The following is a 19,738-nucleotide window of genomic DNA, read 5'->3' as shown; positions in this document are numbered from 1 at the left end:
GCCTGGAACAATGCCTGGACCTGAGCCCACAGTCTGTGCTGAAGGATTTCCTCCGTTCGTTACTATGCAGTGAGCTCTGCTTTTCCCAGACACCCTCTGTGTGGATTCTGTCCAACCACAAGTTGTGCTTTGTGGTCTTTATAGGCCCGTTGTGGAGGAGATAAAACTTTTCGCTGAATGCATCAATTCAGCAACTTTTAAAAATGTGATGACTGTGTCTGGGCTGTTTTCATTCATCCAAGTGGCAAGTTTAATTGGGCCCTGGCAGACATTAGTATGTTACAAAAAACTGGCATTTCCACAGCAGTCCAACTGAGATCACTGATTCATTCCTGAGAAGTGAGCTCATCCCTCACTGACTCACGCTCCAAGCCTCCTTCCAGGCTTGAGCTGCTACTCTACTCTGCCTTCTCCTGCCATTGATGGAACCATAAAGCAAGGGGCTGGAGAGGCTGCGGGCAGAACCCTAGCCAGGGTGAGAGCACGTGTGCAGCCTGAGTGGCCAGTGCCGGCCAGGAGGCAGCTCAGAGTCCCTGTTCCAGCTGTGACAGCCTCGGTCAACATGCTTTTCCTGTGGCTTGTTTGGGAACAAAACAGTCCGAGGCATGAGTGAGGGTGCCTTACAGGGACCTTCCTATGAAAGGGAGATCACGGTCCAGATGGAAGCGACCTCTCTCAGCTGCTTTGTCTGACCCTTAACTGGAGGGGGACCTTATGTCTGTGCTTGATTTCAAGCCTGAGAGGTTCAGACAAGGGCTTCTCTTGGCATCGTCTGTTCTGGGACACGTGGAGACTGATGACCTGGGAAGACTGCATGTGGCTGTCACCCCTGTGGGGGGCCCGGGGCTCCAGCCAGAAACAGAGCTGCCTTGAGAAGGGCAGTTCCCTCCTCTGGGTGCGGCAGGTCCTCCACCACCCAACCCCAGCAGGAAAAGGGAGAGCTCTGTGTGGACACGGTCAGGGTGAGGCCGTCTCAGTTTTTCTTAAATTGTCCTCTTAGCGTTGTTCTGTGTGTCCTGGACTTTCTCAACTGTGCCGTAAACAATTCAAGGTCAAAGGTGTTTTTTCTTTTCCTGTTCCTGACATCTGGCATAGGCAGGTATGATCATCTTTTGTCAAATGAATAAATGACAGGAAAAAGAAGAAGAAAAAAAAAAAGCAGCACCACAAACCTCTCTGTGCCTTAGTTTTCTCCTCTGTTGGGATCAGGCTGGACTGGGTGTTATGGGGACCGTATAACCGACAAGGCAAAACTCTACCCTCAAACATCTCCAGCCTTGGTAGGTTACACAAGGAGGTTTCACCAGCGGCTTTACCTTGAAAAGAGAACTACCTGAATCAAAGGTGTAAACAGATACGAACAACTGTCTGTTCACATGTTGCTACTGTTATTTTCTCTACTATGAAAGCAGAAAGAACTGTCTTTTAGAAAAATAAAGAATGGGGTCAGCTTGGTCTATAGTTAATGTTACTTTCGCTAATGGTGTTAAGTGCTAGTTTTCCACGAATTCCTCCAGCTCTTCTCTCAAATTTCTTTTCCTTAGATAATTCTTAGCCTCAATATGACCTCTGCTCGATGTTGTACTGGGTCCAAATCAACAACCAGTGTATCCATCAACAATACAAAAAACAGGAAAATACAAAAATTATTAGCATGAGGGGGATGGTGGGAAGATGGGCTGGTGGTGGGGAGGGAACAGCTGTACATAAGCATTGCTGTTGTTTAAAGTCAGAACACCAGGGAACACAATGCAAGTGCTTCTTGGATCTGTGTCTCCTGGCCTGCAGAACTAACAAACCCCAAATAAACTAAGTTTGGCCTCAAAAAAAAAAAAACCCAACACCGAACAACTTTCATGGTGGGAAGCTGCCCTTTGAGGGGTGGAATTCTAGACCTGGTATCAATCCTAAATCAACAGTCAGAATGATATTTAAATTAGGCCACTCACTCAGATCTCAAATGCAGTGATGGATAAGGAAAGTAACTGGAGCCTTTAAAGCTAGTAGCCTTTATGCTTCGCTAAAGGAACTAACCACCTGGCTCCCTGTACTCACGCCTCCAGCACCTGAGAGGAGAGTGGCCGTCCACTAGCAAATGGAGGTCCCCAGTAATGACACAGCCCTGTGCTGCCCTTCCCTCCAACGCAAATTCTCTGTTCCCTTCAGTGGGAAAATATTTCACTGTCCTTCAACATCCCATGCTAATAAATGATCACGATGTGGGCACAGATTATTAAGGTTCCCTGCACCATAAATGGTAATTGAAAGAAACTACCAAAGTTTGTAAAGCAATTATACTCCAATATAGATGTTAGGAAAAATAAATAAATCAACTACCAAAGTGCCCCAATGCACTAGATGGGGAAGCACCAGGCAAAACAGACACCACCATGATTTAAACCGGACAAGTGAAAAATCGATCCCAAATAATTCAAAGGCAAAAAGTGTGTGAAATTCAGGACTTCCTTAATTTAATTTGTGGTAGAAAAAGCCACATATGAGGCAACAAAAGACACTGTAAGTTACTCTCCAACATGGCCCATGGAGAACCTCTTCGCTGATTAGGGCAGAAAATGCTAGAATGGTTTATTCCTTGCATCTCAGCATAGCATTAGTAAAGAAACTGCCTGCGAGCCATAGTGGCATGAAAAATGTTGCCAAACTCTTACATCTGATTTAGGAAGATCTCTGGTGGACAGGGAAGGAAGAAGGAAGAGGAATAAGGTGATTGACCTTCATGGATTTTTGGAATCCAGTATTCACAAGGACAGACCCCAACAGCTTCCACAGGGAACAGAGCAGAAGTGAGAGAATGATCTGATTCGTAGCACAGCCCATCCAACCTACCAAACCAAAATTGTCATGTTACTTTGTCCGGGACCCTCTTTTTTTTTTTTTTTTTTTTTTTTGCTGTACGCGGGCCTCTCACTGTTGTGGCCTCTCCCTTTGTGGAGCACAGGCTCCAGACGCACAGGCTCAGCGGCCATGGCTCACGGGGCCAGCCGCCTCCGCGGCATGTGGGATCTTCCCGGACCGGGGCACGAACCCGTGTCCCCTGCATCGGCAGGCAGACTCTCAACCACTGCGCCACCAGGGAAGCCCTGTCCGGGACCCTCTTAACTAAAAACACAGAAATGTGATTATTTAGGACAAGTATTCTGAGTTGCCCAAATATTTCCATATTGGGATTTGGGGGGATGTTATAAAAGATAAAACACAGTGTCAGAAAAGGATTTTTTAAATATTGAGCCAAAAAGAAAAATACTTACCACCCGGATGACATTGGATGTTTTAAATCTACTGATCTGTATCTGAAAAACCATTTTCAATTCCTGATGATAAGCGAGGCTGTGGACAGTCCATTGTAAATGCAAACACTGACACGTAGAATTGACAGAAACTTTCAGCGATTCAGGAGTTAATGGTAAAGGTTCAGATAAGACTGAAAGGCCAAAACAAGATATGAAATAACATTTAATAGGAGTATGATTGAATAGTCACAGATAATTAAACTGTTCAATATCATCATTGTTTAGCTGGAGAAATTATTGCTCACATATACATTCTAGAATTAGACACTTTGAAAACCTGGAGGGAATTCAGAAATCACTCAGCAGATAAAGAAATTAAGACCTAGATGAATGAAATGACTTGCTCAATGATACACAGCAAATTAATAAATTGATAAACAGTTTCACAAGACAAAAGGATACTCTATCGAACAATCTAAATGGTTCAGAAATTTGTAATAAGGCTGAATAAAGAAAGAGGACATTTTGCTATAAATTTCATTTCAAGAGGACTTTTTGCTATAAATAAAGAAAGAGGACGTTTTGCTATAAATCTGCTATAAGAGGACATCTAAAATGAGAGTTTTCTTTTTGGAAGTCAATATTTCATAGTTTATTAAGTAGCTATAAAGTGACAGCAAGTTCCATCTCTAGATATTATTGCTTAAATCTCAACGCACTGAACTTAAAACACCTCTGGCAAGAATTCACTGGACTCTTCGGATGAGACTAGGCACTTAGTGTGAAGTAAAATAATTGTGACAAGGTTTCTAGCTCAAGGAAGGAACCTAGCTGGAGAGACACAACAGACTCGTAAGAAGTAATGAGTCATTGCAAGTTTAGAATATTTAGTGGTGTGATAGAGTCTGTCAAAGAGTAGAGATTCAAACACGAAACAGATTTGCTGAGGTCAGTGAGCTAGGAAACAGCCCAGAGAGAGGATGGGGCCTGATGGAGTGAGTGAGATCGCTGCTAATTCCTGGAGAAGAACAAAGCACCACTTTTTACATAAGCAGAGGAAATGCTGTACAGATTCAAAAGGAATTGTGTATTGCCGAATCAACTGGGTTCACTCCCTTCTGAGGGAGTCTGAAGTGAACTGGGAATGGTGCAAAGGTAATGAAAAGGTTAAGACTGTAGGGAAAAAAACAACTGATAATTGACGGTCCATGGTGGAGCACATTCCATCTTTTCAGCATCCATTTTTCTAGTTCTTTGGGGGTTTCCCCTAGTGATCTGAGACCCTCTGGCACCTAGTTCAAAAGGCAAGAGAGTATGTTCTTTTGAGAATAAAAATGGAAAGAATCTCTAATACTGGAAAAAAATGTTCCAAAACTGCCATTCTACATGTGCTGTTTTTCCCACAGAGAGGTAAAAATAACAGCGACAACGAGATTGAACACGTACTCTTTACCAGGCACAGTGCTAGGTGCTTCACATACGTTGTCTCGTGTAATGCCCACTGTAAAACTCAGACAGTAATTTTTTATAGATGGGGAAACTAAAGTTCACTAAGCTTAAATGATTTACACAAAGCTATATGGGATTTAAGTATAGATCTCTCTAATACCAAAACCTTGCTCCCCTTTATTGCACTGCCCGCCAACTGTTAAGGCAGGAACATCCTGCCCAGTCAAAGGTCACGTGGAATGGAATGTCTGAGAAGTGTGCTGCATGGCTCCCACCATGTCCTGCCAAACTCAGGATACAGATGAAAAGGACGGGGCTCTGGACCCAGCCAGATAAGCTGAGAAGCATTCCTGGTAGATATAAGCATGAAGCTTTTCATGTGAATGGTCCACATGGTAGACAGGTTCACTATCCAAGTAAAGCATTAGCCTCAGAATTTATTTTTAAAAATCTCAGAAAATTCATTCTATGGAAGTTAGGTTAACAAGAGTGTCCATAAAACCCAAGTTATCAGCCATCAATGACTATCTTCCCAAAAATATACCCATCCTTTGTAATATTTTGTAAATGCAGTGCTGGGGATGGCTAGAGCACCAATTAAAATCTCAGTATGGACTCCCATGACCTTGGAGTTGGCAGTGGGTCCTTAGATATGACAGGAAAGCATGAGCCAAAAAAGAAAAAAATAGATAAATTGAACTCCATCAAAATGTAAAACTTTTGTGCATCAAAGGACCTTGTCAAGAAAGAGAAAAACAAACTAAGAATGGGAGAAAATATTTGCAAATCACTTATCTAGCATCCAGAATATATAAAGAACTCTTACAACTCAACAACTAAAAGACAAACAACTCAGTTTAAAAAATGGGCAAATGACTTGAATGGGCATTTCTCCAAAGAAGATGTACAAATGATGAAAAAGCACATGAAAAGATGCTCAACATCATTAGTCATTAAGGAAACGCAAATCAAAACCATAATGAGATACTATCTTACACTCACAGGATGGCTATAATTTTAAAAATGGAAATAAGCATTGTGAGGATATTGAGAAATTAGAACCTTTGTACATTGCTGGTGGGGACATAAAATGGCTTTAGCACCGTAGAAAACATTTTGGAAGTTCCTCAAAGAGTTAAAATCACCATATGACCCAACAATTCCATTCCTAGGTATATATTCCAAAGAATTGAAAGTAGAGACTCAAATACTCGTACACAAATGTTTGTAGCAGCACTATTCACAATAGCCAAACGGTGGCAACAACCCAAATGTCCATCAGCAGATGACTGGATGAACAAAGTGTGGTATATCCATTCGACGGAATAAGGAATGATGCTACAAATTAGGCAAACCTTGAAAACATTACACTAAGTGAAAGAAGCCAGATATAAAAGGTCTCATATACATAGTATGATTCAGTTCATAAGAAATATTCAGAATAGATAAATCCATAGAGAGATAAAGCAGACTGGTAGTTGCCAGGGGCTGAGGGAGGGAGGAATAGGGGATAATTGCTTAATGATTACAGGCTTTCCTTTGGGGATAATAAAAACGTTTTGGAACTATATAGAGGTGGTAATTGCAAAACATATTCAATGTACTAAATGTCACTGATTTGTCCACTTTAACCATAAACGATTAATTTTGTTACATGAATTTCACCTCAATAAAAATTATTTTTAAAATATACATGATCATGATAAAAATGTTCAAATAATACAGAAATTGAATCCCCAGCATCCTACCAACTCCACTCTCACTCCATTGCCAAGTTCAAATCATGTATGTTTTGCTGGACTTTTTTCCATACACTTAAAAAAATCATATTGAACTATGCACTCCATTTTATATTTTTTAAAGTACTTATATTATTTTTAAAAAGCTATAAAGAGAAGTAAAACTAAAATGTTAACAGTCATTTCTGGATGGTGAGGTTGAGTGATTTTAACTTTCTTTTTCATGCTTTTCTGTACTTTGCAAATGTTCTTTAGAAAACACGTATTACTTTCAGAACCATATAATATGCTAGATTTTTTTTTTTTTTTTTTGCGGTACATGGGCCTCTCACTGTTGTGGCCTCTCCCGTTGCGGAGCACAGGCTCCAGACGTGCAGGCTCAGCGGCCATGGCTCACGGGCCCAGCCGCTCCGTGGCATGTGGGATCTTCCCGGACTGGGGCATGAACCCGTGTCCCCTGCATCGGCAGGCAGACTCTCAACCACTGCACCACCAGAGAAGCCCTAGATTTTTTTTTAACATCTTTATTGGAGTATAATTGCTTTACAATGGTGAGTTAGTTTCTGCTGTATAACAAAGTGAATCAGCTACATGTATACATATATCTCCATAGCCCCTCCCTCTTGCGTCTCCCTCCCACCCTCCCTATCCCACCCCTCTAGGTGGTCACAAAGCACCAAGCTGATCTCCCTGTGCTATGCGCTGCTTCCCACTAGCTATCTATTTTACATTTGGTAGTGTATATATGTCCATGCTACTCTCTCACTTCGTCCCAGCTTACCCTTCCCCCTCCCTGTGTCCTCAAGTCCATTCTCTACCTTTGCGTCTTTATTCCTGTCCTGCCCCTAGGTTCTTCAGAACCTTTTTTATAGATTCCATATATATGTGTTAGCATATGGTATTTGTTTTTCTCTTTCTGACTTACTTCACTCTGTATGACACACTCTAGGTCCATCCACCTCACTACAAATAACTCAATTTCATTTCTTTTTATGGCTGAGTAATATTCCAGTGTGTATATATACCACATCTTCTTTATCCATTCATCTGTTGATGGACATTTAGGTTGCTTCCATGTCCTGGCTATTGTAAATAGAGCTGCAGTGAACATTGTGGTCCATGACTCTTTTTGAATTCAGGGTATATGCCCAGTAGTGGGATTGCTGGGTCATATGGTAATTCTATTTTTAGTTTTTTAAGGAACCTCCATACTGTTCTCCATAGTGGCAGTATCAATTTACATTCCCACCAACAGTGCAAGAGGGTTCCCTTTTCTCCACACCCTCTACAGCATTTATTGTTTGTAGACTTTTTGATGATGGCCATTCTGACCTGTGTGAAGTGATACCTCACTGTAGTTTTGATTTGCATTTCTCTGATAATTAGTGATGTTGAGCATCCTTTTGTGCGTTTGTTGGCAATCTGTATGTCTTCTTTGGAGAAATGTCTATTTAGATCTTCTGCCCATTTTTGGATTGGGTTGTTTGGTTTTTTTTATATTGAGCTTAATATGCTAGATTTTAAAAGAAATATTAAGATATCTGGTTCACTTCACTACAATGACACTGCAGAATGCATAATTTAGTCTTCTAAATTTACACCAAAAGGCTGAGCCCCAGTTATCTTTCCAGTTTTATTCCCCACTGAAAGTTAATAAATTGGCATTCTGATTCTTAACGAGTTTGGGCAGAGTGAATCATGTATCAGGCCCTATTCACTCAAAGGTAAATGAAGTAAGTTGGAATTCCTGAATGCTCAAAGCCCAAACATGGTGGTCATATTCTATTGTTATTTGGCTAGAGGTTTTATCTCCTTTGTGAATAAAATGTCTCAATTCTCTAGTTAGAGGCAACAGCTGTTATTCATTCTCTCTCTAAACCTGTGTCTTCCAAGCCTAATACAGTGAACTAGAGGGAGATGGGGAGAGATGAAAGGGCAGATCCCTTATGGAACGGGGGGGAGGTTGTTTTAGTAGCCGTGTAGCCATCAGCACCAGGGAAGCAGGGTGCATGCAGAGTCACCCCACCTTTCCTAGCCCTCATTTCATCTTGCCTGTATGGTTGTTCGTTGCTGTCAGTCTCACTCTAGATTCAAATTTCCTGGAGGACAGAGGCAGAGGCTTATGCACCTTTGAACGAACTCTTGTCCCCAGAACTTGGCATGACGTCTTACCCGCAGCAGATGCAGATCTCAAATGACAGAGATCCAGCATCACCATGATATCAAGTGCCTGCCTGACCAGCAGCGCCTCACTAATAATTCGTCCTTCCTGGCACTCTCTTCTCCCCAGGGCTGCTTTTCCCACCCAGCGTGTGAGCCCTGATCTCAGCGTGCTGTCATAGCCTGTTCTGTGTTTGTCTCTCCACAGACTGTGAGCTGAAAACGGGTGGAACTGAGTCTTACTCAGCACACTGGAACCAAGACCGTAACGTACCTCTTACGGTATAGACACTCCGTGGCTGGTTGCTGAATGAGTGAGTCACCTACAAGTATCAACTTTACTTCTGGAAGCTCTAGAAGGCTGCCATATGATGCTTTAGACAAAAGGGGAATTCTTTATATTGACACATGCTCTTGGTGAGTGTTGAGTGACTCAGGTACTCGAGAGACAGCAGTCGGAAATAACTGGGTGGAAAGCAATTTAGAACATCCTTGGGAAATAGCAGGCAATGCCAAGGGAAAGTCAGAGAGATAAAGGAAATTGAGGATGAGGAAATTGAAACTAAGAAAAGGGGAGTGACTTTCCCAAGGCCACACAACCCAACCAGAACCCAGGGCTCTTGGCCCAACTCTTTAATTTATAACGCTGTACCGGCGTGTGGCCAAAAAGGGCAGGCTTGGAATCAGACAGACCTAGCTCTAGTCACAGACTGTCCTCCTATGTTCCCCAACCTGTTTCTCTGTCTGGTCCCAACAACACTCTTTAAGGAAATAAACCATGGCCCATTCGTAAGATGGGATACCATGCAGCCATTAAATATGTTATTTCTAGAAAAACTTTTAACATCAAAGGTAAAAACTCTCGTCATATATTGTATTAATTATTTTGATAAGTATATACAAAAGTAAACTTATTAAAGTATATATACTTCACTTGTTTAATAATTTACCTGTATACACTTTAATAAGTATATATAGTATAACTTCCTAGTATATATACTTATATTACATATAATATATATACTTTATACTATATATACTGTAATAAGTATGTATACTTTACACTAGTTATACTTCAACAAGTATACTTTATATATAAACTTTATACTATATACACTTATTAAAGTATGTATAGTATAAATACTCCCGGTGTACATATAGTATAATTTTACCTCTATTAAAAAAACCCTACACGTTTATATCTCTTTCTCTGTCTGTGCAAACATGCGCACAAGAGACTGGAAGAAAATACATCCAAATGCTAGTCATGATCTCTGGCTGATGGAGAGTGAGCCCAGGGCCGACAGGAAGTGAGCCTGGGCTCTGTCTCATTGGACAGGAGAAGCTAGGTTACCTGAAAGGGAGTCTCAGGCCTGAGCCTGGCTGAGTGATTGAGTGAGAAGCCCAGTGGTTTGAGTGGACATTTAGTCGGTACTGGGTCAGATGCAGCAGAAATCGAGACAAGAAATCCAAGCAGTTAGGGTGAGGACAAAGCAGGATCACTTCACAAAGCGGGTATGCTTAGCTGAGAAAGCTGGAAGCAGAAACAAAGACTGGTGGAGAGAAAAACAGGTAAATGCAAGTCGGATCTAAATAAAGGAAGCTGAAAGGGTGAGCAACAGAGCTTGCCCTGAGAGCAGAGTCCCTTGTAAGTAGAAGGCTCACAGTAAACAGTTGTCAGATCAGATATGGAGACTTCACTAAGGAAGTGAGCTGGGCCAAAAGCTTAGGGTTAAACACCTGGGTTAAACACCTGGCTTCTCTGGAGAGCCTGGAGTTGGGGCCCTGGGTCTGTCTGGGAATCAGGAGCTCTAACTGAGCCTAGACATTCTTATGGTACAGACCACCCACTCAGCCCCAGTGTGTCATGCCTAGATTTTAGCAAGTAAGATCGATGGAGTGAGGGGTATCGATACTACAAAAGAGGAGTCCCCCTAATTTCCACCTTTCAGCTCCAGATTATGGAAGAAACCAACAATCAAACTGTGATTTTTAAGAACCCATAAAAGTAGCACCTTCTCATGTGCCCTGAACCTCATAAAAAACTAAACCCAGACCTCAAGAATATCAGACGGAGAATTGAGCTCTTATCAGAGCAAAATTTTCCTTTTATTTCCAAATAGCTTATCACAGAGTTTCAAGGGAAATGGATAACTTCTATGGACATTTCTTGCAAACATCATTTTCATGAATCCATGGACAGGAATTGTGTGAGTAATTACTAAGAGCATATGCCTGTACCCTCTGTTACAAAGGGAGTATACAGCAAAGAATAAATGCAGAAAGAGGAAAAGGTAAAGCTTTATAAAATACAGGTAAAGGCAACACAAACTTTATACACCCATAGAAACTCTCTCAAGTTTGAATCTGTCTTCAAACTGGCTCAAAGTGATAAAATACACATAAACATTTTAATGGTGTTGAATTCTTACTGACTTTATTTACAAAGTTGATTTATGGCCAAATACCTTCGCTGTGCGAGTAGCTAAGAGACAAATACTATTTCTTTACCCATAAACAGCATTTCAGCACTTAGCATATTATCTTGCAGGTAACAGCCTCTCAACGAACGCAGTTGTGGCACAGCCCAACTTGCTCTAACCTTGCAGCCGACACTGGACACATAACCCATCTCTACCCAGCAAGTTTAGAAGGAACTCCTCTGGCAATGGCCATGGACCATATATTGATCATGACATTCTCTGGGATTAGATTCACTGACAAGTTACCATTGACCCGGAAATGAAGGTTAAGGTATAGCTTACTCCATTGACCGGGAAATGAAGGTTAAGGTATAGCTTACTCCATTGACCAGGAAATCAAGGTTAAGGTATAGCTTACTCCATTGACCAGGAAATCAACGTTAAGGTATAGCTTACTCCACTGACCAGGAAATCAAGGTTAAGGTATAGCTTACTCCACTGACCGGGAAATCAAGGTTAAGGCATAGTTTACTCCACTGACCGGGAAATCAAGGTTAAGGTATAGCTTACTAAAATGAGCCATCAAGATGAGGAAGCTCATGACTAAGGTAATCACTGCTACTTACCAATTTCAAGTAATTTTCAAAGAAAAATGACCTGTTGATTTTTCTCCAAAGTACCTGTCACCTTGTTTATTTTCCCCTAGGTGATTTTTTTTTTTTTTTTTTTTTTTTTTACTGTTCTTTCCACTTCTTACCTTCACTTTCGTAAGTTCTCAAGGACAGCAATGCCAAGAGGAATGTTGTCTGAAAAACTGCAAAGAGAGCCATAGGTTCTGGTTTTCTGAAAAAGGTAAATTGCAAAGAAGGGAAATTTTATTTAATTTTAGCTGTGAGCAAGTTTCTTTGAACCAACTGAGGAAGACGATGGCATTAAGGTTCCCGCTCTTCTCTCCCCCTCATGTCCATACCCCCGTCACTGTGAATTTGGAGTCCCCCCTCGCCCCACAGTGAGGCAATCTCCCTGCTCCATCTGACTTGCTTTGGCCCGTAAATGAGGCAGAAGTGATGGTATGCCCGCTTGGAGCCTAGGCCTCAAGAGACTTTATGTATTTCTGCTTGCTCTTTTGTGTTTCCACCTTTGGCATGAAAAGAGCATTTCTGGGCTATTCTGTTAGACCCAGGAGGAGGACAAGAAACCTGAGGCAGAGCGGAGCCCCTGAGTGGCTCCAGCAGGGGCCAGCCTCGGTCAGCCAGCAGCCGGCCACGCCCCAGCCCAGAGCAGCTGTTCCCAGATGTGCCACTGAGTCTGTGGCAATAGATAACGATCCACCAATGTCTTCAAACCCAGCAAAGGTTGGTGAAGAAAGATAAAGCAGAGAAACAAAAGTTAAATATTAAAAAAACGGTCACAGTCTCAGAAGAGCTACATCTGAATGAATTCCTCATGGGGGAGTCATCGCCACTCTGCCCTGTCTCCCTCCTTAAAATGTCACCTGAGAGAAATGAGCACTTGGCACCGACGAAGACAGGCAGAGTTTCATTGTTCAAGATAATTTCCGGTTTTCCTTGTCTTAGAATAGGGTTGTGAACTACAGGTCAAAGAGCTTCACTGACTCATCAGGTCCTCAGACCATTGGACAATCCGAGGGCACACAGAATAAGCCTGGATGGCCTCAAGGAGGCTAATATGTTCATTTCATAAGAAACGTTTAGTCAGGGGAAGTACTGAATTTCACTTTTCTACTTCAAACTCTGACTTATCATGGAGAGAAGCAAAGAAAAATTCAAAGTCATCTTTTGCCCCCATCTAGTCCCCTTGGGCTTCATCAAAAGCTCAAAATTCCATGAACCAGATCATTCATTTTCACTGCCCACACCCTCCATTTATTTCCTTTAAATGGCATTTTACAAGAAATGGGGACGACAGTGAAGACAGGAAGAGGGTAAACCAAACCGTTCAATTACTTTGGGGTGGTCAAACCTGCTTACGTAGGAGCACAAGTCTTCAAGTGACAGCTTTACTTCCTGATTCCTTACGCACTGCTTTCTACTACTTCAATTTTTGGCAACAGGTCAATACCGCACTGAAGTCTCTACTGGCAACTTCAGATAGGTTCTTATTACAATTGCATATCAAAGCGGGGGGAAAACTGACTCAAGAGAAAAGATCTTCTGCTGAGAACCAAAGGGGAGGCAAAGGAAAATGGCACAGTGAAGTGTCTGACACTCACTGTTCATTCAAATATCCATCCCATCCTGGTCTACAGCACAGGGTCCCATCCTCCTGGCACTTACGTCACCCAAGGAACACAGGAGCCACCACCATGAGGAGAGCTCATCCCTGCAATTCAAAAGCAGGTGATTCCAGGAAATCCAAAAAAGAGGGGATATATGTGTACATATGGCTGATTCACTTCGCTGTATAGTAGAAACTAACACAACATTGTAAAACAACTATACCCCAATTAAAAAAAAAAAAAGCAGGTGATTCCGGGGGTGAGATGCACGCTGCCTCGTGTCCTCTGCACGAAAGGGCTATTTAAGATGTTTGTAAAAAGGCGGAGTTTTAGTAAATCAAATATTTTACATGTCACAAAAATTAAACAAGTCACGGGGCAGAGAAACTTAAAACTAGAAGTTAGAGGCCGCCTACCAATTAAAGGTAACCAGAAACTAAAGAATACAAGTTGTCATATAACAAAACTGAAAGACAAGAGTATTTACAAGGGATGTACTTCTAAGGTCTGAGTATCTCAGGACAGTCTTTGAGAATCACCAGGACAATCCTGTCTGAAGCCCTGCCCTTTCCCACCATCTCACACACGGCAGGTTGTGAAGCTGAGGACCTTCATTCCAGCAGCCACTTAGATTTCCTGGTTCTCCTTTCATCAGTTCTGATGGGCGTGGTTTTACACATGCTGGACAGGTGGTAGCCATGACCCAGTGGTCACTGCCTGCCCAGAGCAAAGTGCTTATTTCCAGTGTTGTGACCGGGCAGCCACCATCCCGACACTTCAGGCTCCAGACCACCTCAGGACCTTTTGCAGAAGGACTACGAGTCCTAGCCTTGTCTGAAATCCTAAAATCAAAACAGTTCATCAAAACCTGCAGAACAAGAGTCAGCAGATGGGAGAACCTCCCAGAGACCCCTGTGGAACCCACTTTGGGAAAAGCCCTATGAATAGATTTCCTGTAGGCACAGAGCCTGATGCTGCTGGAAAAACACAGACACCAAGGGCTCTGGGCCAGCTTCTTCCAAGCCCCAGGTGACTGCTACACAGCCCACGTGGTTCCCCTCCACGCCTCCTACGTCAATCCTCCTCGAGTTATCGGACGCTGAGTGCATCAGCTATTTCCCTGTGAGACCCCCGGTAACAGAGTGAAAAGCCTGGAGGTGAGGGAGTGACCTGTGCAGAGATCCTGAGGTGGCAGAGCGCTGGGCATATAGTCAAGGAACAACACGGAGCCGGGTGTTGGCACGGGCGAGGAGGTGAGCGACCGGGGCAATCACAGGGCATGTGGCGAGGCAGAGCAGACAGGGAAAACGCTTTAGAGATGTCGGTTTCTACTCTGAGATGGGAGCCACTGGGTAGTTTTAAACAAGGGAGTAACACGGTCTACCTTACGTTGTACAGGAAGGACCCTGTATTGAAGACATTGAAGGGGGCAAGAGTAGCATGAGGCAGTGCAGGTGGAGGTCACGGCCACAGTCCAGGGGAGACTGATGCTGGCTTAGACCCGGCGGGGGGCACGGCAGTGGCCATGGGAACGGTGATGAAATGGGAGAGATTTTAAAGATAGAGCTGGCAGGGTGTGCGGGGTGGTGACAAAGTGAGACGTCGTGGATGGCTCCAAGAATTTTGGCCTGAGTCCCTGGGAAAATGGAATCACCATTCATGGAGAAGCAGAAGAATGATCTAGTGTCGCAGGACCCAACCTGCGACATCTCAATTTGAAATGCTCACTTGATATCCAAGTGGAGATGTCAAGTAGCTAGCTGGATACATCATGTGGAGGGACCATGGGAGGGGTCGTGGCTGGGGGTATAACTCCAGGCATGCTTGGTGCATACAAATAGTATTTAAAGCCACAGGACTGAAAGATCTCCAAGAGGGCGTACAGACAGAAAAGAGAAAGAGGTCCGAGCACATAGCTCTGGGGTGCTCTACACCCTACAGTACTCCCCCTTATGCAGATCAAAATGAAAATCCAAGATGAGGCCAGGCTTTCCCCCATCACCTCAAGGATGAGGGCTGGTGAGTCCCTCAGCATCAGGCGGCTGCTGGCACGTTCCCCTACAGGTGCTCAGGGTGCACCAGGCAGGGTTTGGTTTTTCCTCCGAAGCTCTGCTTCTGAGCCGAGAGAGGCTACCCAGCTCTCGCATTCATTCAACAGGCTTTCTCTCTCCACGACCATGAGCAAGGAGCATTGCCACGTCCACTTTCCAGTAAGAAAAGGAAGTCTGGGAAGTACGAAGTGGCAGAATTCAGAAAGGAAAAATACTTTCCTGCCCCATCCGCATGACATTGTCCTTTCCCAAATCTGTTCTCTCTCTTTTTAAAAAAAATTTCCCCCAGTGTTTTAAAATTGAGGTATAGTTGAGGGAATTCCCTGGCGGTCCAGTGGTTAGGACTCAGCACTCTCACTGCCGGGACCCAGGTTCAATCCCTGGTCGGCAAACTAAGATTCCCACAAGGTGCACAGTGCGGCCAAAAAGAAAAAAAGAAAAGAAGAAGTACAGTTGATTTACAATATTGTGTTAGTTTCAGGCATACAGTAAGTTTATGTGTGTATATATATAGAGAGAGATTATTTTCTATTATAGGTTATTACAAGATATTGAATATAGTTCCCTATGCTACACAGTAATTCCTTGTTGCTTATCTATTTTATATATAGTAGTTTGTATCTGTTATTAGGATTATGGGATTAACAAATCCAGACAAAATCTGTTCTTGATTTTTATTTCTCAGATCTCCATTTTTCCTACCCAGGCTATGAGCTGCTTGAGGACAGGTCTACATCTTACTCCCCACGTCTGTCACAGTACCAGAACGCAGTTGCTACCCAGTCAATATCCAGTTAAACGAACAAAAACTTGTACCAATTTTCTTGCATTCTCTCTTCCTTGCTTTCAATTTTATTATTTATTTATTTATTTATTTATTTATTTATTTTGGCGGTACCCGGGCCTCTCACTGTTGTGGCCTCTCCCGTTGCGGAGCACAGGCTCCGGACGCGCAGGCTCAGCGGCCATGGCTCACGGGCCCAGCCGCTCCACGGCATGTGGGATCTTCCCAGACCGGGACACGAACCCGTGTCCCCCGCATCGGCAGGCGGACTCTCAACCACTGCGCCACCAGGGAAGCCCTCAATTTTATTTTAATTAAAATAGATTCTTTTTCAGGCCCTTCTACATTTTCTGTTGCCAAATGTTGCCGAATTCATAGTCTTTCACTGACATTCCTTCTCTGGAGGAAAAAGGGAGGAAAGGAAAGAAAAATTACCCACTCCTTTCGTAGAACTTCTCATTCAAATCTTGTCTCTTTGCAAATAGAAGATGCCTTTGAATATCCCTCATGTGTAATACTACACTTGAGGGATATTCAAATATCCACTACATGTGTAATAAATGAAAACACAGCTTTTGAAAAATCTGCCCCTCTTCACCAGTACTTCTTGTTCTGTCATTACTGAAATATTTATTCCTGAGAAGTTTCCCCACCGCAAATAATCCCCATGGGAAGCAGTTTAATCGATCACTTGCTTCCCAAGAACATGGGTGTGTTTCCCAACTCTTCAAAATTGGCTGGATGCCCCAATGATGTCATATGCAAATACTATTTTAAAGAAGAAGCTGTTCAAGTACGACACGGGATCCGTGTGTGTACCTTGCAAAAGAGCTCTATGTGGCAGTACAAAGAGTTGCATGCCACTTCATGGAGGATGCCCACATCCTCCAGGTTCTGTTCTTTTTTTTTTTTAAGAGCCCTGCCATTTGTCTTTCGGAGCCCCTTTGAAAGGGCCTCCACCATTACAGCACAGGATTGATTACCCACAAGGTTTCACCCCAATTCCACCACCCCTTCCTCCTTAAGTATCCATCACTCGGAGGCAGGCGCAAGGTTCAAGCACTTCTTCCCCGCCCTCTAAACCTACCCACTTAAGTGTTTCTACTAGTTTTGTAAGGTCAATCCTGATTTATGAGACTGAATTGACTCACAGCTCATCTTCTTTTTTTCAGCAATGTTTAGTTAATGATTCTTGGAATCTGTGATTCCAGATAGGAGTAAAGTTGAGTCTCTAAGTTGTATGTGAAGTCAAAGAAAGAACTGGAAAACCTGGATCCAAGGAATATTCTGGACCCAAAGAATATGTAGGCATTTAGTAAATGCTAAAGGTGATACTTCATTTGAGAAAAGATACATTATTCACCCAAATGGTACTGGAACAATGTACCAACCCGGACACGTATGGGAAAAGGAAGCTGTAACAGTTATGTACAGCTGCTCTGACATAAGACTACTTAGGGCCTAATCCCCCCCTGGCACTTAATAACTATATGACTATAGACAAGTTACTTAAACCATTTAGGCTTCGATTTTCTTTTCTGTAAAATGAGAATAAATAACCTACCTCATAGAATTGCCATGAGGATCAAATAAGATTATGAGAACATACACACAGTAAATCCAATTAACGTTAATTTGATCATTATTGCTACTGCTTCATTTCCTTCAACAAAATAAAAGCCAGATGAACAAAGATGTAAATGCAAGACCATTAGCTTTACTAGAATAAACAGAGAACTCATAAAACTCAACATCAAAAAAACAAACAACCCAATTAAAAAATGGTCAGAGGGCCTGAACAGACATTTTTCCAAAGAAGACATACAGATGGCCAACAGGCACATGAAAAGATGCTCAACATCACTAATTATCGGGGAAATGCAAACCAAAACCACAGTGAGTTATCACCTCACACCTGTCAGAATGGCTACCATCAAAATACAACAAATAGCAAATGCTGACAAGGATGTGAAGAAAAGGGAACCCTCTTGCATTGTTGATGGGAATGTAAATTGGTGCAGCCACTATGGAAAACAGTTTGGAGGTTCCTCAAAAAATTAAAAATAGAACTCCATATGATCCAGTAATTCCACTTCTGGGTATTTATCTGAAACAAATGAAAACACTAATTTTAAAAGATGTATGCACCCCTACGTTCATTGCAGCATTATTTACAATAGTCAAGATATGGAAGCAACCCGTGTGCCCATCAAAAGATAAATGGATAAAGAAGATGTGGCATATGTACACAATGGAATATTACTTAGCCATAAAAAAGAATTCAATCTTGGCATTTGCAACAACATGAATGGACCTAAAGGTTATTATGATAAGTGAAATAAGTCAGAGAGAGAAAGACAAATACCACGTAATTTCACCTATAATGTGGAATCTAAAAACTATAATAAATGAACAAATATAACTAAACAGAAACAAAGTTGTAGATAGAGAGAACAAATAGGTGGTTGCCAGAGGGGCGGGGTTGGGGGGAGGAGAGAAATAGGGGAGGGAGATTAAGGTATATAAACTTTCAATTACAAAATAAATGAGTCACAGGTATGAAATGTACAGTGTGGGGAATATAGTCAATAACTATGTAATATCTTTGTATGGTGACAGATGACTAGACTTCTGGCGATCATTGGAAATGTATAGAAATACTGAATCACCATGTTGTGTATTAGGAACTAACATAATGTTGTAGGTCGATTACACTTCAAAAACAAACTATTAGAAAAAGAGATCAGATTTGTAGCTACCAGAGGCAGGGAGTAGGGGGAGGGGGAATTAGAGGAAGGCAGGCAAAAGGTACAAACTTCTAGTTCTGAGACAAATAAATATGAGGGATGTAATGTGCAGCATGATAAAGTTAATTAATGGTGATGTACGTTACATATGAGAGTTATTAAGAGAGTAAATCCTAAGAGTTTTCATCACAAGGAAGATATTTTCTCTATTTCTTTAATTATGTATTTATATGAGATGATGTTCACTAAACTTACTGTAATCATCACTTCATGATGTATGTAAGTTAAATCATTATGTGTACACCCGAAACTTATACAGTGTTGTATGTCAATTATATCTCAGTAAAAATGGAGGAAAAAGATTACTAGAATAAAACATAGATGAATATTTGTATAATCTGTCCAAGCATGATACGAAACCAGAAGCAAAAAAAGGTAAAGACTGCTATACCAATCAAATGAATATTGAAAATTTTTGGTAATATAATAGGTCCAAAACCAAACTGGGAACAACAGTTTCAATACTTATGTCAAAAGGTTACTATCCCTAATATATAGAGAGATCTTAGAAATCAATAAGAAAAAGACAAGAAACTCTATAGAAAAACTGGCAAATGACATGATTATGTAATTCACAGAAAAGAAAGAAATATCAATAACCAAAAAGAAAAAAGAAAAACTGGACACTATCACTAATAATTAAATACACACAAATTAAAGCAGTAGCTGTGTATATCTCTGTGTGTGTCTGTGTGGTGTCCAATTGGCAAAGCTTAAAAAGGTCTTAATACCTAGCACGGGTAAGAGTTTGAAAAAGTAGGCATTGCTACTCACCGATGGTCAAAAAGCACAACTTTAACAAGGTCAATTTGGCAATATCTATTAAAATTTTAGT

The 19,738-nt window shown here is 41.9% G+C and overlaps 1 protein-coding gene across 2 annotated transcripts in view; it reads right to left on the bottom strand.

Annotated features, from left to right (window-relative positions):
* OSMR (oncostatin M receptor) overlaps window positions 1–19,738 on the bottom strand; it is a 56,099-nt gene that overhangs the window by 29,578 nt on the left and 6,783 nt on the right. For both annotated transcript variants that reach the window (XM_082652470.1, XM_082652471.1), the window contains exons 2-3: window positions 11,780–11,865; window positions 3,270–3,442 (exon numbers count right to left, since the gene is read on the bottom strand). In XM_082652470.1, the coding sequence (XP_082508596.1) occupies window positions 3,270–3,442; window positions 11,780–11,852 (246 nt within the window). In that variant the 5' untranslated portion in view covers window positions 11,853–11,865. The remainder of the gene's footprint in view (window positions 1–3,269; window positions 3,443–11,779; window positions 11,866–19,738) is intronic.

The sequence above is a fragment of the Grampus griseus genome (assembly GCF_964374135.1).
Source record: "Grampus griseus genome assembly, chromosome: 3".
NCBI classification, from domain to species: domain Eukaryota; kingdom Metazoa; phylum Chordata; class Mammalia; order Artiodactyla; family Delphinidae; genus Grampus; species Grampus griseus.
This window is presented reverse-complemented; position numbering and strand designations above follow the sequence as displayed.